This window comes from Vipera berus (assembly GCF_964194415.1).
Source record: "Vipera berus genome assembly, chromosome: 15".
Classification (NCBI taxonomy): Eukaryota; Metazoa; Chordata; class Lepidosauria; order Squamata; family Viperidae; genus Vipera; species Vipera berus.
The window spans coordinates 1,233,594-1,258,210 of NC_138218.1; the positions used below are offsets into that span (position 1 = coordinate 1,233,594).

General features: G+C 50.9%; 3 protein-coding genes across 6 annotated transcripts in view; 1 reads left to right on the top strand and 2 right to left on the bottom strand.

Moving 5' to 3' along the window:
* SARDH (sarcosine dehydrogenase) overlaps positions 1–11,724 on the bottom strand; it is an 82,045-nt gene extending 70,321 nt beyond the window's left edge. The window contains exons 1-3 of one of the 2 annotated variants that reach the window (XM_081339929.1): positions 11,492–11,658; positions 9,483–9,615; positions 6,245–6,569 (exon numbers count right to left, since the gene is read on the bottom strand). In XM_081339929.1, the coding sequence (XP_081196055.1) occupies positions 6,245–6,569; positions 9,483–9,569 (412 nt within the window). In that variant the 5' untranslated portion in view covers positions 9,570–9,615; positions 11,492–11,658. Of the gene's footprint in view, positions 1–6,244; positions 6,570–9,482; positions 9,616–11,491 lie in introns of both variants that reach the window. The other variant, XM_081339930.1, reaches the window with a different exon arrangement.
* LOC308674740 (uncharacterized protein) lies at positions 9,580–14,540 on the top strand (the record flags this gene model as incomplete). The annotated part of the gene is made up of 3 exons (XM_081339471.1): positions 9,580–9,606; positions 11,044–14,260; positions 14,313–14,540. The coding sequence occupies 2 exons, from the start codon at positions 9,580–9,582 to the stop codon at positions 12,067–12,069; spliced, it is 1,053 nt and encodes a 350-aa protein (XP_081195597.1). The 3' UTR covers positions 12,070–14,260; positions 14,313–14,540.
* VAV2 (vav guanine nucleotide exchange factor 2) overlaps positions 14,366–24,617 on the bottom strand; it is a 98,642-nt gene continuing 88,390 nt past the window's right edge. The window contains exons 19-28 of one of the 3 annotated variants that reach the window (XR_014028024.1): positions 24,546–24,561; positions 24,141–24,268; positions 23,291–23,365; positions 22,965–23,017; positions 21,168–21,284; positions 20,489–20,576; positions 20,274–20,397; positions 18,767–18,819; positions 18,230–18,384; positions 14,366–18,013 (exon numbers count right to left, since the gene is read on the bottom strand). Coding sequence is in view for 2 of the 3 variants with exons in the window: in XM_081339933.1 (XP_081196059.1) it covers positions 17,966–18,013; positions 18,230–18,384; positions 18,767–18,853; positions 20,274–20,397; positions 20,489–20,576; positions 21,168–21,284; positions 22,965–23,017; positions 23,291–23,365; positions 24,141–24,268; positions 24,546–24,561 (891 nt within the window). In the remaining variant the exon portion in view is untranslated. Of the gene's footprint in view, positions 18,014–18,229; positions 18,385–18,766; positions 18,854–20,273; positions 20,398–20,488; positions 20,577–21,167; positions 21,285–22,964; positions 23,018–23,290; positions 23,366–24,140; positions 24,269–24,545; positions 24,562–24,617 lie in introns of all 3 variants that reach the window. The other 2 variants (XM_081339933.1, XM_081339934.1) reach the window with 2 other exon arrangements.

Below are 24,617 nucleotides of genomic sequence, written 5' to 3' on the forward strand. Positions count from 1 at the left end.
GAGTTTGCCTTTAACAACTCTGCCACGTTCCCTGCGCGTGCACCCCGTCTTCCATCGGTCCTTGTTGGTCCCCGAACAACCGGCTTGTCCACTTCGCCAAGCGGAACCTCCCCCATCAGGACCTCGTGATGGCGGCAGCACCCCCGAGTACGAGGCCGCCAGCATCAGGGATTCCCGCTGGCTGAAAGGTCGCTTCCAGTACCTGATCGAGTGGAAAGGGTACGGGCCGGAGGACTTCACATGGGAAGACGCGACCGCTGTTCATGCCCCTGCGTTGGTGACTGCTTTTCACGAACAGTTCCCATCCCGACCGCATCCGGATCGGCAGACCCGGGGGAAGGGCCCTGCGGTGCGGGATAGTGTTGTGACTCAGGGCCAGCCTGTGGGCCCGGCAGCCGGCTCAGATGTATCGGATGACTCAGATGAGGGGGAGGAGGAGTGTGTGGGAGATGAACCGGCTGATGATGGCTTGCAGGCTTGGCAGAGCTCCCAGCCGGGGCCCTCTTCTCAGCTGCGTGAGCCCGATAGTGCGGAGGATGATGACCCACAGCTGGCCCTGTTCAAGGACGCCCGACGCAGGAGGCAGTCGAGCAGGACCAAGCAGAGAAAGGCTGCGGGTCTCCTCGGGAGGAGGCAGAGGGAGGCCACGCCCTGAACTCTGAATAAAAGGAGTGTTTGGGGAAGGGCTGGTTGCTGAAAGCAACCCTTCCGCTTGAGGATTCAAGTTCCAGTGTTTTTGTTTCTTGTTCTGTTAATTGACTAATAAATCTTGGCAGACGCTTTTCAGCCTTGGACGCTCTCCAGTCTCTACTGTTTGAATAGGGGTTTGCCTTATTACAAGGCCGGTAGTTGGCTGGTTCAGAACAGCATGGGAAATCTCAGATCTTGCCTATTATTCCTGCTATCTACTACTCTTAATAAATGTTCCTGTTGGAAGAAATTGTTTCCAAGAGTTCTGCTTTCTTAAGATGTGGGCATGAAGTGGGTCCTGACATTAGACAGGATCTGCAGTAATAGTCAACCTGGAAGGAAGATCCTTACTGGGGGACTTTGCAAAATCCACAATGTCGGACAACGGGGCAGGGAAGGAAGAACCCGCCGCGAAGGGGGAGTCCTCCCTCCAGCCGGGACCCTACCAGCTGTCGGGATCTGGGACGTCCTACTCCTCGGAAGAAGTGGTTTAGACGCACAGCCACAAACATCAGTGGTTGATGGGCACTGGAAAGAAAGACGAGTGGGAGAAGAGGTCGAGAAAGGTAACCCTGAGATGAGGCAGCCACAAACTCGGATGGAAGCAAGAAATGGAGACATCCCTTCACCTTACCGAAAAGGAAGGAGATCACACGGAGCACTCAAACTGGATTTTGGAGAAAGCTATTGACCGGATGAAGAGAACCCTCAGCTCTCTCGGGGATGAGAAACCTTAACCCCATGGCCGCACCACTACCTTGGGCTGCAGCCAGAGAGACACTGAGGGGGAATCCGAAGCTGATGTCCCGGGGATGTCTGCCGAGACCACCCAGACAGCAGCTACCAGTTCGGCAGCCCCCACTCCCCACTGCCAGAAGCTGCCGATCGAGATGGGAGACATCACCAACAACGACAAAGGCATCGATCTATCCAAAAATTCCTGCCGCTGGATGCAAAATTCGGGGGAGAATTTTGACACTTGGGGTTCTTCCTAACCCAAGTCCTCAGCTACATGGAAGAATACAGACATCCCCAACAACAAAGCCCATATCTGGATTGTGCAATCTGCTCTGGACGGGGTGGCCGGAGACTGGATGGTGGATCTGCATGATTCCAATGCCTCAGAACTCCACAACTTCAATCACTTCATGTCTTCACTGAGAAGGCAATTCAAGGACCCCCTGGCTGACCAAAAAGCCCACGAGAGAATCAAAATGGTAAAGCAAGGCAGATGCCCGGTAGCCGAATATACGCAAGAATTCTGGGCCATCACCAGCAAACAGAACTGGCCGGAAGACATCCTCCTTAGCCACTTCAAGGACAGCCTAAACTATGACCTGTATGATGCCTGCCCCGAGGGGACCCATGCCGACTACACGAATGGTACATTCTGCGGAGGAAGCAGAGATCGACCTACTGAAGAGGCACCGCCGAGGAAAACCATGGGGCCGCTCACCCCCTAAAGCATTGCGCGAACCAGCAAAACCACCGGCCATGGCCAAGAAGCCAACAGGCTGTTTCAAATGTGGGAGAGAGGGGCATCACGCCGTAGAGTGCCACTCGAAAGCCCCTCAACACAACCCAGATCGATCACCGGCTAGAAAATCAGGAAAGTCCCCAGCCAAGCCATGAGAATCTGCCATGAAAGCAACGAACAAAAAGGGGGCACCTCCAGCATCTCTCGGTGAGCACACTAGGCTGCTGCAACAGCTGTCACCATTGCCACCACTTTCCTGTTGCTTACACCCAGCAGGCAGCCAGTGCTGCCAGAGCCACCAAAGACGGCGAGCGCAGCGGCTACCACACCAGGCCTGGAGCACCTCCAGCATCTCTCAATGAGCGCACTAGGACTGCCCCAACAGCAGCTGCTGCTGGCGGAGCGATTGCCCAGCCGTTGAGGCCCGCTGCTGCCATGGGGACCATCATGGGAATTTGTTTCTGCAGGGGAGGCGGAGGCTGACAGAGATGCGGCAGACCTCCAGCGTCTCTCTCGCTGCTGCCTCCACCGCTTGTCGTCAGCTTCTGCTACAGCTGAAGCACCTCCAGCATCTCTTGCCGAGTGCACAAGGTTGCTGCAACAGCAGCCGTCCCCGCCGCCACTTTCCTGTTGCTTACGCCCGGCAGGCAGGCGGTGCTGGCATAGTGAAAGACGGTGAGCGTGGCGCTCCACGTAGGGCCTGGAGCACCTCCAGTGTCTCTCAGTGAGCGCACTAGGGCTGCTCAAACAGCAGCTGCTGCCAGCGGAGCAATTGCCCGGCCCTTGAGGCCCGCTGCTGCCATTGGGGCCAGCACGGGAATTTGTTTCTGCGGGGAGGTGCAGGCTGACAGAGATGCGGCAGACCTCCAGCATCTCTCTGACTGCCGCCTCCACCGCTACAGTCATCAGCTTCCGCTACAGCCAAACCCAGGGAGCCTCCTCCACCTCCAGCAGTGACATCCGGGGGTTCTTCGGTTTCATTGGAACCAAACAACAACCGGGAGCGGTTTCAATCGTCCCCTTCATTGCCAAGTGTCCCCATGGAAGTCAATGGAGGTGCCGTGGCTGGCCTTTCAAGTGAACGAGAGCGAGAGAAAAGCATTTTCAAGCGAAGTGTGAGTGAATAGAGGGAGAGGGAAGCTTTTTTGAGCAAAGTGTGAGTGAATGAGAGAGCGAGAGAGAAGCTTTTGCAAATAAAATGTGAGTGAATGAGAGCGGAGGGATCAGGGCGGGTGCATGTCTCACCTTAGGCTCCACTCTTCAGTCAAACTCTGTTCTGCGCATGAGTGCATGAGTGCGCATGCGCGCACATTTTTTGAGACTCCAGGTTTTCCTTTTGTGAGGGAACCGGTTCCGAGTGGCTCTTTCACTGTTTCAGGTTGCTGACCCCTGCCCTAACCCCTCATGAAGGACATGTTATCCCACCTATCGAAAGGGAGAATTTTCACCAAACTAGACCTAAGGAAAGCATACTACCACGTTATGATTAAAACTGCATTTAATTACCTGATGGGATGCTACCAATTCAGAGTTTTGTGGTTTGCACTGCAAGGGCCTCCTGCTGTATTTATGCAATTAATCAACAAGGTACTAAGCGAGCACCTATTCAAGGGGGTTCTGGTTTATTTAGATGACATCCTTATCTTCACTGAATCAAAAGAGGAGCATGTCAAACTGGTCAGCATAGTTTTAAAGAAGTTGCAAGCTGCCCGCCTATATGCCAAACTATCGAAATGCAAATTCCACCAGGAAAAAATAGACTATCTGGGCTGTACTATTACAAGAAAATGACGAAGGGGCACTGCGACCATGCGCGTACACATCCAGAAAACTCTCTGAAATGGAGCAATGCTGGGCGGTGTGGGAAAAAGAAGCGTATGCTGTGAAATGGTCGTTGCTCACATGGCACCACTTCCTTGAAAAGAACAAAATCTCTTTTCAGGTCTGAACAGATCAAAAAAAATTGGAAGCACTAAAAACGCCCAGGAAACTCACCCCTAAGCAAGCCCGCTGGTCCCAGCACTTTCACCAATTCCGCTTTATGCTCAAACACTTGCCGGGGGGGGACTTCCTGGCAGATGCCCTGACTCACATGCCCCAATATAACAGCACACGAGCCACCAGTTCTAAACCACTTATGCCCGAACCACAATTAGCAGCACCAGTAACCACCAGGACCCAAGTTAAGGTAAAGCTGCAACTGGATAGCCAAACCAGAATCGAATTCCGGAAAACCTTAGAAACCGATGAATAGTTCCGGAAGAATAAACACGTGTGCATGCTTAAAGACAGACTGCCATGGGTGGGGGAGAAGTTATATATACCAACCACCCAGAGAGTCACTTTCATGCAGCTTGCCATGATACAAAATCAGCACTTTGGATTTGTAAAAACACTAAAAAGGTAAAGATAAAGGTTCCCCCGCACATGCGTGCTAGTCGTTTCCAACTCTAGGGGCCAGTGCTCATCTCTGTTTCAAAGCTGAAGAGCCAGCGCTTGTCCGAGGACATCTCCGTGGTCATGTGGCCAGCATGACTAGATGCCAAAGGCGCACGGAACGCTGTTCCCTTCCCACCGTCGTGGTCCCTATTTTTCTACTTGCATTTTTATGTGCTTTCGAACTGCTAGGTTGGCAGAAGCTGGGACAAGTAACAGGCGCTCACTCTGTTACGCGGCACTCGGGATTCGACCCGCCAAACTGCTGACCTTCTGATTGACAAGCTCAGCATCCTAACCCACTGAGCCACCACGTCCCTGTGTAAAAACACTACATTTAATCAAAAGACCATTTTGGTGACCATCCATGAAAAAGGACATAGAAAGCTTCGAGGTCATCTGCCCAACTTGCGCAGCTGCTAAGAGGTTGCAAGGGAAATCGCCTGGACTGCTACAACCAGTGATGAATCCCTCAGCCCCATGGAAAGAAATATCCATGGACACATTGCATATCTAGATAAACCAGACTAATCTTTGTCTCCCCTTTTTTCTGTTTATTTTCTACAGGTGGCTCTCTCTTTTTCCAAAGGGGGGGCAGGATGTCAGAACCCATTCCTCTCCTGGGGGGGATCTATTTCAATTCTTCCCATTTCTTTCTGTAGGTTCTGCCATTCTCCTGAGGGGGGAGGGGGAAGGCTCTGTGATATGTTTCTGCTTTGCTACAATGAATCCTTTCCATTGTTTCTATATACTTACTCTTAGAACTGTCTCTCCCTTGATGTCAACCTGGGGTGAGAAAGGAATGTGCCTCCAGACATCTGGCTTATCTCTCGTTGCAGAAGGGAAAGTGTGAAGACCCAACAACATCTTCACAAGCATGGGAACTGACCCCGTTATCAGCTCTGTTCCCACATCAGACTTAACACCTGGGAGTTGGCTCATTCAAACTGACCAGATGGACTACTGGGGTGGGGTTTGCTTGGGACTCTTTTAACCTATTGATCTGAGTGGGAAACCCTCAGATCCTGCCTTCTATGCCTGCTGTCAGCTTCTCCTAATAAAAGTTCCTTTTGGGATGAAACTTCCAAGAGTCCTGCTTTCTTGGGATGAGGTTTTTAAGTGGGCCCTGACAAATGCAGAAAAATTGGAACTGTAGTACTGCTCTGGACATCAAGGTCCGTTTAAGAAACGTACAATTTATCCATTTTTGAAAAGGCTGTATTTTACAACACAAGGTCCCATTGAAATGGATTTCATAATATTTAACAATGTTTTTTAAAGCAGTAATTTAACATTTATTGAATTTTCTCTTTGAGAACACAGGTGTCGGTCCCTCTGGTGAACCATGACTTTATTTCTGATGGGAACATTCTCTGGCCTGGCAATTTTGTAAACTGCCGGCCTTTTTACATAGATGCCAGATCAAAGGCAGCAGCTGCAGGGATGAACCACCAGTTTAATCACTGTAAGGAAAACATTTAAGGTTTGAGGATCTGATCAACTGCTGAGAGAAGAGGAGCCTGCTTCCTGACTCCATCCTGACCAATAGCTTGGATTACACAAATGGTGGTGAACACACCGTGACGGCCACCAACAGAATCACCCAAAGAGGACCTTCCCGCCAGCAGCTCCCTTCTTTACCTGCAGTATGCCAGGTGGTCCCTGAGGTCAAACGATCCCTTTCAAGCAAGACCACATTGGTCATGCCCTTCTTGGCAAGGTGGTAGATCGTCTGGCATCCAAGGCTACCCCCACCTACCACCACCACATCCGCAGAGGTGGGAAGGGGCTTTGTGGGCCCTTCACGGGAGGAGTGGCCCTCTTCCTTCAGTGTCTTCTGATATGGGACGTTCTTCTCCGTAGTCAGGCCAGCACTGCTACTGAAGAACTGTAGCCTTCGTTTAGAGTGGCGTAATTGTAGACCTGCTGCCGCTTGGAACACACACCTCAGGTGGGCCATGGCTATCTGAAGAGAGAGGAGGACACTGGTGACAGGCACCCAGAAGAAATCTTCTTCCCCACATAATCCAAGTTAGCAAAGCAGGACCTCTCTGCCTCAGCCTGAGAAAGTGGGGGCAGAAACAACAGCACAAGGCAAGAGGAGGAGGAGGAGGTGGTGGTGATGTTTGGAAATAACTTCCTCAGCTCATCTGAAGGGCTTTAAATGAGAAAGGGAAGGAGAGGGTGACTAATATTTAAGACCAAATCCCAAGCATAAACCTCAGGACAACAAATCAGGCAATGAAGAAGGCAATGGTGAGAAGGAAGGGGAACTGGGTATATAAATCAGGAGATGCAGGAAGCAAATGCAGCCATAAAAAGCTGAGATGCCTATACCCCCATGCTCAGAGTTTGGGGAAGAAAGAGGGAGAACTTGAAGTCCTGATACATGAGGGCAGGTACCACATGGTTGCCATTACTGAAACTTGGTGGGATGGAACCCACAATCAGAACATACTGGTAGGACATAAATTGTTCAAAAGACACAGACCCAACAAAAGAGGAGGCGGAGGAGTTGCATTGTATGCAAGAAATCACTACACCTCTATAAAAATACCCAATAACATGGATGAAAGCCTTCCAGAATGCATTTGGGTGAATATTAGAGGAAAAAGGAATGACATTGCCATAGGCATATGCCTATGCCCAACCAAGCAGAGGAAATAAATGAACTTTCTGTTAATCAATAAAGTGGGATGTGCAGGAAACACACCCCTGTAGCAATGGGAGATCCTGACATCAAACTTTGCAGCTAGAGGGAGATCAAAGAAGTTCCTGGTGTGCCCAAAAGACAAATTTGTCACCCCAAAAGTAGAGGAGGAAACTAGAGGATCAGCTATTCTTACTAATAGGGATGAAATGATAGAAAGGATTGAAGTTGAGGAGCTTTGGGGGACTTCAACATACTAAGAGAAAGATTAGGAAGGATTCCATAGATAGAAATCCTAAAGGGAGAAACAATTCAAGATGCTTGGTAGACACTGAAAAATGAAATTATAAAAGCCCAATCAAACACACTGACACAGAGAAAGAAAAACAAGAGACCAAGAAGAATGTTTGTGCAACAAGCTCTTTGACAAACTGAGGGATAAAAAGAAGTATACAAAATGGAAAAAGGGGGACATAATTAAGGAAGAATCCCAGCAAATAGCATGAGTCTGCAAGGACAGAGTCAGAAAAGCTAAGGCTCAGAATGGACTAAGACCTGCAACAAATGACCAAAATAACAGAAAAGGTTTCTTTCAATAGGTAACAAACAAGAACTAAGTCAAGGGTACAATCTCCCACTAATGGGAGAAGATGGCAAAATGGTGAAGGATCGCAAGAGGAAAGTGAAACTGCTAATACTAATAGAGAACAAGGTATAGAAGGAGTTGAACCTTGGGCGAGAGTGACCACGTCATATTAAATTCAATATAATGCCATCACAAGCAATAGAATATAATCCAACCAGTGTCTTAATCTTTAAAAGAGCTGATTTTAACAAACTCAGAGAGCCTAAGAAAAATTCCATGCATAAAAATCCTAAAGGGGAAAACAAGAAGCTTGGGAAACTGAAAAATATGATCATAAAAGCCCAGTCCAACACAATACCACTGAAAAATAAAGCAAGAAATCCAAGAAGAAACCAGCATGTTTGCACAAAGATCTCTCTGATAAAGTGAAAGACAAAAAGGATAAGTATAAAAAATGGAAAGAGGACATATAACTAAGGCAGAATATCAGCAGATAGCCCGAATCTGCAAAGATGAAGTCAGGAAAGCCAAGGCTCAGAATGAAAAAACACTTGCAACAAAAGTCAAAGATAATTTTTAAAAAGTTTCTTTCAACATATAAATAACAAGAAAAAAGTCAAGGAAACAGTTGGTCCACTAAAGAGAGAAGATGGCAAGGAAGTAAAGAGAGAAAGCAGACCTGCTTAATTCCTTCTTTGCATCATTCTTTACGTTAAAAAGAAACTACAGCCAACTACTATCAAAAACATAACTGTAAAAGACAGACTCAAAATAAAAATAAAAATAAACAAGAAAATGGTAAGAGAACAACTGTCTGACCTTGCTGAATATAAATCACTGGGACCTGACAGATGAGTTCTGAAGGAGTTGGCAAATGTCATCTCAGAACCACTGTACCATACCTTTCAAGAATCCTGGAACTTTGGGGATCTACCAGAGGATTGGGAAAGAGCTGATGTGGTTCCCATCTTAAAAAAAAAGTGGGGGGGCAAACAGAGCCAGGAAACTACAGAACAATGAGTCTAACATCAATACCTGGGAATATACTGGAAAAATAATAAAAAAAAACAGATCTGTGAACATCTAGAAACAAATAAAGTTATAACTAGTACCCAGCATGGGTTTGTTAAAAAAAGATCATGCCAAACCAACCTTACTTCATTCTTTGACAGAGTCAGTAAATTAGTAGACAAGTGAAATGCTGTGACATGTTATACTTAGACTTCAGCAAGGCATTTGACAAAGTAGATCACAACCTATTTCTTGGTAAACTAGAAAAATGTGGGATAGACAGCATCACCACCAGATGGATTTGTAACTGACTGACAAACCATATTCAACAAGTAGTCCTTAATGGTTCTTTATCTACATGGAGGAAAATAAGCAGTGGGGAACCACAAGGCTCTGTCTTAGGCCCAGTATTATTTATTTATTTTATTTTATTAAATTTATATACTGCCCTTTCCCGAAGGACTCAGGGCGGTTTACAGGGCATTTAAAACAACCAATACAAAAGTTAAAAACAAATTAAAAAAAAGATTAAATCATCCCTAGAATTAAAAACCCCAGTTAAAAATACAGTTAAAAGTACTCTTCCATATCTTCATAAATGACTTAGATGAGGGAATAGAAGGGGAACTCACAAAATCTGCAGATAACACTAAGCTGGCAGGAAACGTCAACAAGCTTAGGATCCAAAAAGATGTTGACAGACTTGAACAATGGGCCATATCCAACAAAATGAAATTCAATGTGGATAAAAGCAAGGTTTGACACCTGGGTAGGAAAAACCAAAGGTACAAGTACAGATTAGGCGAAACCTGGCTCAAAAACAGCAACTGTGAGAGGGACCTTGGAGTCCTAGTGGATGATCATTTAATAGGAGTCAGTAGTGTGCGGCAGCAGCCAAACAAGCTACAATCCTTCGTTGTATAAACAGAGGCATAGAATCAAAATCACATGAAGTATTAGTACCAGTTTATAAATCCTTAGTAAGGCCATACCTGGAATCCTACATCCGGTTTTGGTCACATTACAAAAAAGATGTTGAGACTTTGGGAAAAGTGCAAAGAACAACAACTAAGATGACTTGGGGAAAAACATATGAAAAACGGTTGCAGGATTTGGGAATGGCCAGTCTAGAGAAAAGAAAGACTAGGGATGACATGATAGCAGTATTCCAGTATTTGGGGGGCTGCCACAAAGAAGAGGGGGATCAACTTATTTTCCAGAGCACTAGAAGGCAAGACCAGAAACAATACATGGAAGCTAATCAAGGAGAGAAGCAACCTGGAATTAAGGAGAAACTTCCTAACAGTGAGGACAATTAACCAGTGGAACAGAAATTTTTGCCTTTAGAAATCATGGATGCTCCATCAACTAAGATGATCAAAGGCCTGGAGAATAAAACATAGGAAGCATGGCTGCAGGACTTGGGTTTGGCTAGTCTAAAAAAAGAAGAAATAGGGGAGACATGATAGCAGAGTTCCAGTATTTGAGGGGCTGCCACAAAGAAGAGGAGGTCACCTTAGTCACCAAAGCACCAGGAAGCAGGACGAGAAACAACGAATGGAAACTAGTCAAGGAGAGGAGCAATCTGGAATTAAGGAGAAACTTCCTAACAATGAGGACAGTGAACCAGTAGCCTTCAGAAATCGTGGGTGCTCCATCACTGGAGATTTTTAAGAAGAGACTAGACAGCCACTTGTCTGAGATGGTATAGGTCCATATAGGGGGACTAGAAGACCTCCAAGATCCCTTCCAGCTCTATTCTATTCTATATGATTTTTCATAAAATTGTAATTATTCTAATTATTCACAGAGTTGATGCACACATACCAGCACCCATGAGTTGTATGTGGCAATTACAGCCCTGGGTGCAGCCCTGGCTGCTGAGAAGCTGCCAAAATGCTGCTGTGCCCTTCGGCCTCGGGGCCTTCACAAAGCGGGGGGGGGGGGAGAAGGGGGGGCTTCCCAAGCTGAGGCTTCTCCTTCAAGTGAAAAGGCTGCCCCGGGAAAGCAGAAGAAGCCGCAGGGGGAGACCTGGATCTACCTGCGGACTTCTGGGGAGCAGAGCTGCTCGATCCCCCCTCCCTCGCCGCCCCCTGGAACTGAGAAGGGGCGGCCCTGCCTGCGCGCCCAAGGAGAGACTCTGGAAGAGACGCAGCACGACCCACTCCAGCCTATCCGTCACTCCCGCTATAGAAGCAGGAGGAGCAGCCGAAGCCGCTCAGATTGGCTCCGTCTGCCCGGGCGGAGGGAGGGCAAAGAGGCCCCCGCAACGGCTCCCGGGCAGCTCCAACCCCTGCCCAGCTCCGGGGAAGCGCCGCTTGGCGGCTCGGAAAGGCCCCTCCGAAGCCTCGCAGAGCCCCGGAGGCCCCTTCCCGGGCGCCTTCGGACTCTCTCCGCGAAGGTTCCGGGCCCGGTTCAGTTGCTTGGCAAGAACGCGGGCAGCGCCGGAGCCACGTTGCAGGCTTCGAGCAGGTGGCCGCGCCGAAGAGCGGCCGGAGCGGATCCGCCTTTGGCCCGCCCCGCAGCCGGGAAACGAGCCGCCCGCCGCCGCCCGCGACGACGGACGGGCTTGGGGCGCGCCTGGAGCCCCCGCCCGGCGCGGACCTCGGGCGCCAGAAGGGCCTTCCCGCCGGTCGGGTACCTCTCCGGTCAGGTCGCCGCCGCCGCCGCCGCCGCCTCGGGCAACTTTTCCTCCGCGCCCACCTATGCCCCGCGGCCGCCGGTCAGAAGCGCCCGGAGCCGCCGAGCAGGAGGAGCCCGGCGAAGTTGGCGAGCAGCTCCCGCGCCGAAAGCCCCGGCCGGGCAGGGGCGGGACGGCGGGCGGGCAGAGCCGCCCCGGAGGAGGCGCTGGCAAAGGGGGGGGCGGGACGGAGGGGGGCGGCCTGGCGAAGTCGAGGAGCAAAGGAGCCCCCCGCAAGCGCCCCTCCGCCCCCCTCGGCGGGCCGGGCAGGAGGCGCGGCGCTCGGGCGCTCGCTCATTGGCCGGGAGGGCGGGCGGGACCCTGCGGAGGCGGCCCGCGCTCGCCCGTGGCAGCTGCTGCTGGCTCTGCCCGGTGGGCCGTTGCCAGCCCCGGTTTCGAGGCCGCCGAAGTCTCGCTCCCAAGGCTTCGCCTGCCAGCCCGCCAAAGCCCTCGGCTCCGACAGTCACCGAGCGGCCGAGTTGGAAGGAACCTCGGTCTTCCTCCAACACCCCCCCCAGCCCAGTCAAATGGCCGTCTAACCTTTTCTTGAAGACCTCCAATGAGGGAGCACCCTGAACCCACATCGTTCTCGTTGTCAGAAAATTTCTCCTTAGTTCTAGATAGGATCTTTCTTTGATAAGTTTCCATCTGTTATCCCAAAGGTGCTTTTTCAAAAGGCAACTAGACTTTGTTTTTCCCTTAAAGATGTTTTGCTTCTAATCTAAGAAGCTTCTTCAGTTTTGGAAACAGGGCAACCGTGATCTGGATGACTGAGAATCTCCACAGACACTTTCCATCCATTGCTTCATATCCTGCCCTCAGGTGCTTTGGAGAATAGTTGAGCCTGTATTCTCTGTGACAGGAAAACAGTTATCATGTCCTTCCTTTGATAGGCCAGGCCAGGGGTCTTCAAACTTTGCCCTTTTATGACTTGTGGACTTCAACTCCCTGTCAGAATCCATTTTTATCTCATTTCTAACTCCCTCTCTGTGCAAAACCCAAATCTCACACCCCCCCCCCTTTACTGCATTCTGCCATTCCCAAGGAGGGAAAGAGAAGACAGGGTTGTTAAGAGCCATCTCTATCCCTTAGATGCAATGTTTGTTTATTCAGCCTACCTGGAGGCCATCACCAAAGACCAGGGAAGGAACCCTCTGAACTAAAAAGAACAAAGAAAGGGGGGAGATTCTGGTTTGTATCTCCAAATGGAATAATGTTGCAAATGTTTTGACACCTGAAACTTAATTGATCCAGGACTGACCAAATGGACTGAGGGGAGGGGTTTTTACTGGGGGGAAACTTTAAAAGTATCAATCTGTGAGACAGTTTTCAGATCCTGTCTAGATTATCCACTGTCATCTTATGTTTTAGTAAAAGTTCCTGCTTGGACAATCTTGTCTCCAAGAGTTCTTCTTTCCTAAGAGGTGGATTGGGTTAGGGTTCTGACACTCCCAGAATTCCTCAGCAGTATTATCACTTTTCATATTCCTGATGCTATATTTCTGTTCATGCAGCTTAGGACTGTGCTGGCTTTTTTGGAAGCTGCGGCACACTGCTGGCTCCTACCTAGTGGCCGTCCACTAGGACTCCTCAATCCCTCTCCCAATTACTATTGTTTAGCCAGGTGCCACTGTTCTACACCTCTGCATTTTGTTTTTTCCTGCCTAAGTGTAGGACTTTTCTCTCCACTGAATTTCATTTTTTTGGATAAGGCATTCAAGTGTTCAGGTCTGTCAAGATCTTTCTGTATCTTGTGTCTCATTTTCTGAAGGGTTAGCTATTCCCACCAGCTTAGTGTCACCCACAAATTTGATGAGTTTCCATTCTATTCCTTCATCCAAATCATTTATGAAAATGTTACAAAGTACTGGGCCTAAGACAGAATCTTGAGATTCCCGTCTGCATGCTTCCCTCCGTGTAGGTGTAGTAGCGCTACTGAGGACTATCCATTGAGTGTGGTTGGTCAGCCAGTTACAAATGGTGATGCTGTGTATCCTACATTTGCCTATCTTACCAAGAAGGTTGTGGTCTACTTTGTCAAAACGCCTTACTGAAATCTTAAGTATATTGTGTCCACAGCATTTCACTGGCCAATAATCACTAGTCATTGTGTCAAAGAACAAAATAAGATTGGTTTGGCATGATCTGTCTTTGACAAATCCATGTTGGCTTCTGGTTATAACTTTGTTTGCTTTTAGGTGTTCGCAGATCAGTTGCTTGATTGCCTTTTCTAGGATCTTCCAGATATTGATGTCGAGCTGATTGGTTCGTGGTTTCCCCCCCCCCCTTTTTTTGAACATTTAAGTTATTTTTGACACTTGTTGCAAGGCCTTGGCTTTCCTGGCTTCGTTGTTGCAGATTTGGGCTATTTGGTGGTATTCTGCAAATACGTTGCCATGTCGTTGGGCTCCCTCCTCCAGGCGTTCCCGTAGCCAAGGAGCGGAGCGGGGGGGGGCACTAATGCGACCTTTGCTCGCCCCCGCAACGCCGCCAGCCGGCCCTCGGCGAGCGCTTCTGCCTGGGCCGCCAGCGAGGCCCGTCGGAGCGGGATCGGGAAGCTCGCTTGGCGGGAGAAGCGCCGCATCCCAGCGCAACGGCGGAAGAGGAGAGCGCGGTCTCTGCAGCTGGGAGGAGCGGAGGCCGAAGGGCGGCGGGGGGAGGCGTCACGCGCAGGCCACGCCCACCCCGGCTCCGCAATGGCAAAAACCGTCGCGGTGCGTCACGAGACGCGTTCGAGCTTGACCATCACCGGCCAGCGCTGATGCTACGCTCGCAGTTGCAGCAGCTCTTAAACGGTTGCAGTGCAGGTGTGAAATTAATGCAAGGCAGACCAAATTTGTTACACTAGAGTAGGAAAAACGAAGAAAGCCGTTATTAACTTGAGCCCCGAGCTGCAGTGAAACATCAACCCAAGGAATCTTTGCACTTTCCTGCTTATAAAGATGGGAAATTGGTGAATATAATTGAAGAAAGGAAGATACTAGCAAAAAAAAAAATGTGGTCTTCCAAAAGGGTGAAAGGATGTGCTCACTTGGTTACGTAAAAATGAAAGCTGGCCTTGTCCAGAGAAACATAAAAGCATTTATTTAAAACGTATTGTTTTAATCAATGTTACTCATTCCATATTTAATATTTTATCTTTGCAGCTGGTTCCTTTCAAAGATGCCTCCAACTGCAGCAGCAGAAGTATTTTGAGGTGGACCAACAGATGAGACTTCACTGGCAGCAGGGCCCCTGTGGGAGACCATGGACAAAATCTGTCTCTAAGGAGTCAAAATGACTTAATGGCACACAATAAGAAATAGGTAACAAATCTGCTGCATTCAGATGTCAGATGCCCCAGGAAACCATGTAAAAGGAGAGGAAATTCTCAACAAAGGAAAAAGTGTTTGCTAGAGAAATTAAGAGAACTTCTCTAAGAAAAAGTATTGGGAATTAAGGATATTGTGTATCTAAATATATTACAATTTTTCATCTCTTCCTTCCTGGCCCCAATTTAGGGCAGTGCAAAAAAGAGAGACCAATACCTCAGAGAATGTTGTCCATAATTAATTTTCCATTATTACATTTCTTTTAAAAATGTTTTTGCAAAATCAAAATATATGTACAATATTTGCCCTCTTAATAAAAAAAATCCTTTTCTTATTCACAAATAGGAGAGTGGCTAGGGAGAGTAATTAATTACAAACCAAGCACCTCCTGGGGGGAAAAGAAATGTTACATCAGCAAACAAAAAACAGCCTTCCTTTTTCCAGTCGAGAAGTATTTTGATTTTCCTCAGAAGGACCATCTCATAGTACAATTGCACTGTGATCCCTTGTTTTTGAGAAGAAATTCCTCTTTTCTGTTTTCCTCTTGCCTAACCTTGTTTTCCAAACTTCGATGGAGTTTTGTAAGGGCTGGACTTCTGCACGTGCTCAGACAAGTAGTGTCTGCAACAGAGGCAGCCCTTCCTCTGGGCCACGCCCACAGCACCATTTCTCCACAACAACCCTGCACGGGCATGTGGGTGGCCTCGTCTCCCAGAGTTCCCTCAGCGAGGGCTTCCCCCTCGGCCTCCCGGTCCTGGCCCAGCGCTTCCCTCACTCTAGCTACTCCACCAGGCCAGCTCACCCCTCACTTAGTTTACAGAAAATACAAGTACGGTGACTGAGTGGTTAGCTGTCTTTTGTTCTCTACTGCTCCACGGACAAGGTCACAATCCCCTTCTATTCCTCCTGCACCTTCCACTACTGCATCCACTGGGGGGGGCAGATTCTGGAGGGATCCAGGAAGAGGGAAAAGATGCAGCAGGTGGATAGCCGGTGCCTCAAGCCTAGACTGCTCCTGGCGGCCTCTGCCCCATCTGTAGCACAGCAAAGGCGATCTTCAAGATGGAAAAGGGACCCGCTGATCAGACCTGGGTTAGGAAGTTACTGCGTGTATTCCCTTCTGTCACTGGGTGTTACGGTGGGCCCTCCCTGATGCCTGTATGCCTCTAATTCTCTCTTGACTTCAGGAGGAACTGGCAAGTGGTCTGGGAGATACGAGCAGCTTATTTTTCTGTTCTGATTTTGCAAAGCACCTCTCTCAGCCCCAGCTCGGAGCGCTGAATCCTACCCAGCCTCCTAGAGAGCAGCAGAGAACACAGAAACTCCCTCTTCTGCCATCTAATGGTCACTGGGATTTTTGCAGGCCAGACTGACTTCCTTTCTACCTACCTACCCCCCAGTTGCCTCAGTCTAAGGGGGGAGGCGTTAGGCAGCTGAGCTCCCTCACTTAGGGAGAGACTTGCCTGATGACCCAAAGGGATCCACCCAGCTGCTGATCAGCCGTGGGGGTGACTTTCTGCCTCTCCGCCACACAAAGGTATTTCCGTACTTGAAAAGAGGAACGATTGGAAGGCCTCTCTGCTCTCGGGCCCGCCCCATTTCTGAAGGGGCATCCACATCAGGGAATGTTAGCTTGCCAGGCTGTCTGCAATGGGTGAAAGGGCAGAAGCAGCCTGGAGGAGCCAAGAGAATTAAAGTCAAGGCTGATTTCAGGCCAGGCTCTCTGTAAAATGGAGGCAAATCCACTGTGGGGCCCAGACCCACCTGGGCACTCAAATGCAGATCTGCTGGGAGCAGGCAGGCAGGCAGGCAGGCAGGCGGAGGGGCTGCTGTGCCAATCTCAGGGAGCTTTGGAGCAGCTTCCAGGAGACCTTGACCTCTGCCCCCTGGAAAAGCCAGGCTCCTGCCCCACATGCAGCCCCTTGGCACCTTTTGCAGACGAGCTGAGGAAACCAGATGTGGCTCAGTGCTGAAGAAGGCTCCCTGAAGTATGCTTGGAAGGGAAAGCGGCCTCGTGGCCTAGACGTGGCCCGTGGATCTCCCCAAAGTCTGAAAGGCAGAGAGATTCCTCCTTTGTGGCAACTCCCCAGAGCTTGGGAGGAAGCCAAATGCTGGAGAGATCCTTGCCGGGGCTCTGTGCACATCTGTGGCATCCATGCGGACGGCCTCTGTTCTATTTGACACTAACCCTCTCTAGCAGCCTCTTCTCCGAGCAGAAGCTCCTCCAGCTCTGAGGGCCACGGGGTGGATGGAAACCCTTTTGCCAGCAGGATGAGCCATAATGCAAAGGCTTTGGGTTAGCTCGGAGGGCGGCAGCAGCACCAGGAACCGGCAGGGCCTGAGGAAGCCAACCTTTGCTGGGCCAGGCTGGGTGTGTGACTAGCAGAGGCTCCTGGGGGCCACAGGGCCCATTCTGGCAGCCAGCTCAGACAGGCTCCCAGGACCGATGGAGGAGAGAGTCACACAACAGAGGGAGAGGCAGCAGTGGGGCCCGTGGGGTGCAGCCCACCTCTCTCCAGTCCCAGCTTCACAACAGGCTCAGGAAGAACCCCAGCAGGCCTGGGGATGCTCACACGGTCACCAGGTGGGCTCTTTCCTCTGGGTCATAAAGGGGCCCACTCACATTTAGGGCAACTTCGGTTGGTCCACAACCCACCGCCATGGTGGACGCTGGGACTTGCAGAAGCCCCCCCCCCCAAAGTTCCTAAGCCAAGGGCACCCCTTGCAATGTCCTCCTGTGCCTCCCAAACCCCAGCATCTCTTCTCGTATCCCACCCAAGGATCAGACACCACCAAGCCCATCTTCCACACCTCAGAAGGCTTGGTAGTGCAGCCACTTCTGGCCATGCCATTGGGTCCTGCCTGCCTTCCCCAGAGGCTTCGTGGTTTCCTGCAAACGTGGCTCAATATCCAGCGTTCGGCTCTTCCGTGTCAGGGAACAGGTGAGAGAAGCAGCTGTGCCTTCCCCACCGTGTGCCCCTCATGCACTCTGCCCCATGGACTGGGGAGTGGGCCACAGAGGCGCTCTTCTCGGTGCTGGAAGAAGAACAGTCTTGTTTCCCTTGGAGGCCCAGAGACGGGCCGGGGCTGCCCTCAGGGACAGAAGCTCCTGCCAGTGTGGGCATCACTGCACCCCCTCCTCCTCCACATAGGTCGAAGGGAACCAGCCGATCTGCAAGAAATCACGACAGAACGTGAGGATGGAGGGGCAGCCCGGATGGAGTACGGGACCAGGCCAGAGGGGCTTCTATGACTGAGGGGGCTTGAGAGAGCAGGCCCGGCACTGGCCTGGTGCTCAGCTGGATGCATCGCCACTCCTTGTCTGGATGCCCCCTCCCCAATTCAGAAAGTAAAGTGACCGGCCGTGCACCTTCCAGGGGCCACTTACTCGGCCATTGGCCTCTCCCTTCCACCAGCCTTGATCCCCGCCGATCCGGCTGTAGATCTTCACTACGTCCCCTTCCTGCAGGGAGAGCTCCCGCATGTCCCGGGCAGCAAAGTTGTACCTCGCCACTGCAGTCCCGATGGCCCGAGGAGTGAAGACTGGGGGGAGGGGGGGAGATAAAAAGGAATAAGAGTGAAAGAGCTTCCCGTGGCATGACCTGTCCATGTCCCAAGTCAGGCGAGAGCAACGTTGGGACGTTCCGCGACTTCCAGCCTTTTTTTCTTTCTAGCTAAAATGTGGTGGTCCAAGTTCTACCTGGGCACCTCTTTAGCCTTTCTGGCCGCAAGGAGCCTTTCTCAGCTGCCCTTAAGCTGCCCTGCCAAGGTTGGACTAGGAGCTGGCGGCTGATCTGCCAGGTCCTTTCTTAGACGACCAGCAGGTGTCGCTGTCCTTCAGCAAACGGATGGGAGCCTTTGCATGCATATAGATATGATTCATCTACTGTATTTATTATATGGAGAGACAGAGAACTATATCTACCTGACCAAAAAGGAGTGGAGGGATTCTGAGAAGTGAAGTGGTGGCCCTGAGGACTGAGAAAGGAAAAATTGTAGGAAGCGCAGGCAGCTGCAGAAAAGAAGTTGGAGGGAAATGGAGGCAGCAGGAGAAAGGGGAGGGGGAAGACATTATTAAAGGGGGACATTGATGAAACGGGAGAAATCAGCAAGGCAGGGCAAAGGCCCCCCGCAAACCACATGGCTCTTCACTCTTTGACCTAATGGGCAGACAGAGCTGGTCTGCGTGGCTGGCCAGCCACTCGACCCCCTGTGCCCCCGGGCAGTCTCTCCCACCACCGCCTGCCCAGCGAAGACCCCACTGTGGCCTGACGTTCGCAGAGGGAGCCAGGCTCTCTCCTGTCCGGAGGGGAGTAAGCAAAACATCATCCTGGGGGGCCCCTACAGGGCCAGGGAAGGCGCCAGAGGAGCAGGCCCAGCAGACTCAGCACGCAGGAAGGATTTTGCCCTTTTCCTTAAAGCACCAAATGGCGGGTTGCTTTCAGAGGCAGCTGCCCAGGCAAGTGCCAGCTGGACCGTGGAGCGTGGCTCAGGGCAAGTGGGCAGCATCTGAAAGAACCACCGAGGACGTTTGGAAGCCCCCCTGCCCAGAAAGCCCGGATGAAGGATCGGTGTCAGCCACAGACTTTCTCCTCCTCATCAAAATAAGCTTTGGAGAATCACACAGGACCACCCAGCAATCCTGGCTCGAGTCATAAAAAACTGGTTTTCTGGTTCATTCGGTCATGCAGAGGCCACTTGCTTGTCCACACTCAGACCGGCCCCTTCATCACTCACCCCTCACCCAGGGAAGGGGGAGGCCTTTGTGGTCAGTTGGGGAGCCTGCACAAATTTGGTGCTTGCATGAGAGCACAATGGAGGAGGGGGAAATCCTGCTTTCTCCTGGGTGGGGGAGCTATTTACTTTCTCCCAAGCACGGCTCAGATATCTGGCAAAACCCCACCCCCTTCCCAAGCAACTCCAGTGTTATTTTCATAAAGTTCGATTCGTTAAATTGTTTTGTTTCAGCCTCAGGACAGTTTTAGAATTTCTTTGGCATTTCTGCAGATAAGCTTCCCAAGAGGAAGGTGGGGGCATTGCTGTCTCTTTCTCAGCCCCTCCTGGCTGGGGGGGGGGGTCTGCTGGGGGGTGGAAAGGAAGAGGTTTGTTGGAAATACATCCCTCCAACCCATTGATCAAAAAGCCAACCCTGGTTAGACTGGACCCATTGCCCTACTGGGCTGAGCCACAATGGCGGCCGCTCTGGGTGAAAAGGCATGGGGCCCTGGGGGAGGCTTTGAAAGGTTGGGGGGCCTGGGAGTCCCATCCCCATAGCAAGAGTCTTTCCACTGTGGGGCTTCTTGGCTGGCAGCCAGATCTCAGGCCAACCGGAGAGCAACCAGCTGGTGGGGATTGTGCAAGCAAAGGGGGGGGCTCCTTTTGCAAGCTCTCCACCTGTTCTGTGACCCCCAGCAGGCGGAGACAGCCCTTACCCGGTGATCGAACTAAGGTTCTCAAGGCAGAGCGTTCCCGGGATTTGTACGGATACTTTAAGGTTGTGTCCAGCTGTTTGAAGCTCTCCTTCAGAGAATGGCCTTGGTAGTAGTCCACCAATTCCTGCAGAAGACAGGTCAAAGCCAATGAGCCCCTTGAAGCCCCCAGGAAGGTCAGGTTCAAGGCAAGACTTATTTCTCCCAGAATACCATACCAAGAGGCTTTCGAATTTTTTTGCTTCTGTGATGTGGATCCAGTTATCTTTCTCAACAACTTTAATATGCTTGACTTCATCATTAAACCTGCAAGGGAGAGGGCAGAGGCTTCAGATCATTGCAGGGTTGTTTCCTACCGAAAAGCCCAGCCCACCATCACCCTCCAGATTTGCCCCGTGGGGAGAGGCTGGCAAAGAGTTGGGCCTAAACTGGCCGGACTTTAATAGCCAAAGGTCCCATCTGGTGTGGGTGCCCCATATGCTGAAATGCTGGAGGCCCAATTGAAGGCTTCCTCCACCTGGGGGCCAAGCACCCCCCACTCCTTGGGGGCTTAAGATGTGAATGTGCCTCCCAAGGAGGACCGCGATGCAGACTAATTTTGGACCAGTTATTGGAAGCAGAAAAGTTATCTCTGCCAAACTTTAAAAACAAGAACTCTCCTTCAGCAAGTCCAAATGAAAGAGGTTTGCAAGGCATGCCAGGCCAGTTGGAAAGGGGTGCTTGTCCCAGGGCCACCCCTTAAGCTATGGGAAACTCTTTGGAATATGAAGACAGGAAACGTCTGGAAGCTAGCTGGGGTCCAGCAGGGCTGTGTGAACCCATCTCCTGTTCTTTGGAAGAGATCCTGTGTGCCCGCCCCCCAGGGATGGGAGAAACTGCCCTTAGCCAGCCACTGACTTGATGCTGATGGCAAAACGCTCGGCCTCTGCTGGCCTCTCCCGGATCAGGTAGGTCCCACTGACATGCTGCTTCAGGAGGTTGTCTGTCTGCTGCCTCTCCATGTTGCCTGCAAACCTAAAATCCACACTCTGGGTTAGGAAAGATTCCACCTTAGATCCCTCAGACGTCCCTTGGATGTTCTGAAGCTGCAGGAGCCTGCAGGGAGGCCCCTGATGCAGAGAGAGGAGGTGGGAAGGTGGGCTCAGCCTCAGAGGCAGAAGCAGCCGCGCCCCCCCCCCTCAGCAGCCGGGTATCCCTGGCCCCGCAGGGCTTTGGGGATGGCTCCGAAATAAGGCCTGGCATGGCGGAGCCCTTGGAGGCACCGATGTCTTTCCTCGTCAGGTCGGGAAAGGTCTGCTAGTCAGCTCAGGGTGCCCAGATCAACCCTGAGCTGCAGAAATTCTCTTCCATCGATGACCCTTCGTTATAGGGCTCCGTATCTCAGCCCTGCCTTGCTCACAAACCCCCAGAGTTGGAATGGAAGGCCTGAATCCAACCCATAATTCATGCAATAATTTAGTCCCTCCTTCAGGGGACAGCCCCCCCCCCATCCCTCCAAATCACTGAATTTACTGTCCAGCTGGTCTTAGGAGATTCTCCTATCACTGCCTGCACTCTGTGACCAGAGAGAACCAGTTTTTTCCTCCAGTGTGACGTATTTCAGAAACTCCGTTTCCCCCATCCCTTAATTTCTCTCTTCTCAAGGCTCAACCTCCCCACATGATGCCTACTTAATGCCCTTCTCTGACTCTAAGTTCTCTGAATACTTCTTGAAGCTCAGCACACAGAACTGGGTAGCACCAATGAGCGGAGATCTGACCAAGAAGCAACTCTGGAGTTACTCCTTCATGGGATCCGTAGTGCTACAGATGGAGCCCAGCACTGGGTTTGCCTTTTTTTTTCTTTTTTTTTACAGCCACATCACACAGTTGGCTCATATTTAATTTCCAATAAACTATCATTCCAGGATTGTTTCATCAATAACATATTGAACCAACTACATCCAATATTTCTCCATTTAATTTTTGTTTCCTAGCTAGTAATTTGGTATCCATCTCTGTTAAATTATATCCTCTTAATTTCAGCCATTCTTTAAGCTAGCAAAATCAATTAAAATTTTATTTCCGTTCTGAATCAGCTACAAATGGTATGATCAGAATCATGCATCCGATCATGAAGGGAAGGCCCAGGCTGAACCTCGCCTCCGCTTTGAACAAGACTTGGGGGGGAAAAAGCCCTACAATCTGTGGGCCATGAGGGGTTTGCAACTGGGCCGTGGAAATGGCCAGTGAGCACAAGCGTGCTCCATTTGCGTGAGGAGCAGGTGCACCTGCAAGCTGCTTGCATAAAGGGCGTTGCGCACACGGGCTTGCCGGCCGCTTGCACAGAACCCCCCACCCCCAGAGACATTGCGGAACAGGACAGAGAGGGATTTTTTTCAGATGCTTTTTTTCCTTTTCATAGGTGGAACTGGAAAAGTTTTAGAAAACCAAGGAAGGATTCCACAAATATGACTCTCCAAATTTGGGGAGCTCTTCCAAGGAACATTGACAATGGGGCTTGGAGAGAAACTATTCATGCTGACGGTCTCCATTTTATTCCTCACAGCTGGAGTGCTAGTTATTTCAAAGAACGATGTTGAACGGAGAGCAAGAAATTGTCCCCCGCATCCCACTCACTTTGAATTTCCCCCAACCTTCACCAGTGAGGAGATTCCAAATGAGGAGCCCAGCCAATCCCACCCACCCAACTCACCAGGGGTATATGGAATAGTCCATCTCTCGTGAAGGAGGGCGGCTGTTGGGAGGCTGCAGCAGAGAACAAAGTTGTGATTTGGGGTGGGGGGGACCCTAATGAACGCCAGTCTTCCCAAAGGCAACCCATGCAGGGGTGGTCTGAGCTGTGAGCAGTGGGACAGAAGACCCCCAGTGCCAGGAGGAGGGAATCGGTCCTCGAACTAACAGAAAGGGGTTAGCCGCTGAACGCAGCAGCTGTTAATAAGGCACTCGATCATTGGGGGGTGAGGGGGAGTCATAGCTTTGAATGTGGTTCCTGCAGCTCCCTGCCTCAAGGACCCTTACCCGGGTGTCCACTGGGCAAGGCTTGACCAACGAGCTGGGGAAATAGCCAGATTTCTTGGACACGACGAGTCTCCCCTGGAAGAAAGAGTAGAGTCCCTTGCAAGGGTGGGGCGGAAAGCCAGGCAGGGGTCTAAAGGAAGAACCAGCACCACGGACTCCCTTTGTCCACTCTGAGTTTAGGTTTCTTTGTTCTCTCCCAAATGAGGAGGTTTTCACTCTCTCAACCCTCAGCACAAGTCAACAAGAGGCAACAATGGGGTCTCTGTCATGGGAACATGCTAATGTGATAGGCTGACTCAGCAAATGTCCTAAGGGCTGAGTTCCCACAACCTTGCTTTGCTTTGCAACCTGGTTTCCAACTCTGCTTTGCAACCTGGTAAGCTACAGCCTGGGGTGTGGAACCTCTTCAACCAACGTGTCTTGCAGGCCACCCAGAGGTGACCCGATTCTATGGGGAAGGGGCTTAGCCTGGGCTTCCACCTGTTTGGTGCAGCAGCACCCAATGGGGGATCCGAGAGACTTGAGGCTCTGCTGGACCAGCAAGCCAGGATGCAGGGCTACTTGAGTTCACCCCGGGCGGATGGCAGAGCTATCCTAGATTGGCCAAGGGGGCTGGGCCCCACAGGGCAGGATAACTCCCTGCCCCCAATGCTGGTGCTATTGGATAAACCCAGCAGAGGGAGAGAGGGAGGGAGGGTCCTGTCCTAGCCAGCATCTCCTCCTCTCCTGGTTGCAGCTGAAGGATTTCAGGCTCTCGTTAAAATGCCTGGCATGTCCAAAGCTGAATTCCAGGGATAACCAGCTGAGGAAGGTTTTGTCTTTCCTGCACATTCCTGGAGGATCCACTCACCTCCCACCACTGAGAGTCGGGTTCCCCTCGGAGCAGCTCAATCACTTCGCCCATTTGGAAAGTTAACACGGGTTTCCCTGGTGGAGCTGGGTTGCCATGGTAATTCTGGAGGGCCACCATTTTAGGACCTGGAAAGAAGCCAGGAACAGCAAGGGCCTTGATGGATCTCTCAGCAGGGGTTGGCAGCAAAGGATGGTTGCAGACCCCCAGAAGGAGGTTGTGGTGGTGGAGGAGGAGGAGGAGACAGAGATGGAAGTGGTGGATGAGCAGGCAGAGGAGGAGGTGGAGGTTGTGGTAAAGGCTGAGGAGGTGACGGTAGAGGAGACAGAATTGGAGGAGGAGGTATAGGTGGTGGAGGAGGCTAAGGAGAAGGAGGAGAAGGCGGGGGAGGAGGGGATGACTTACCTAGATTCAGTGTTTCCTGTCCAGAAATAAAAAGAAAGAAGTTTCAGATCTCCTGGAGCGCTTTTGTCCACA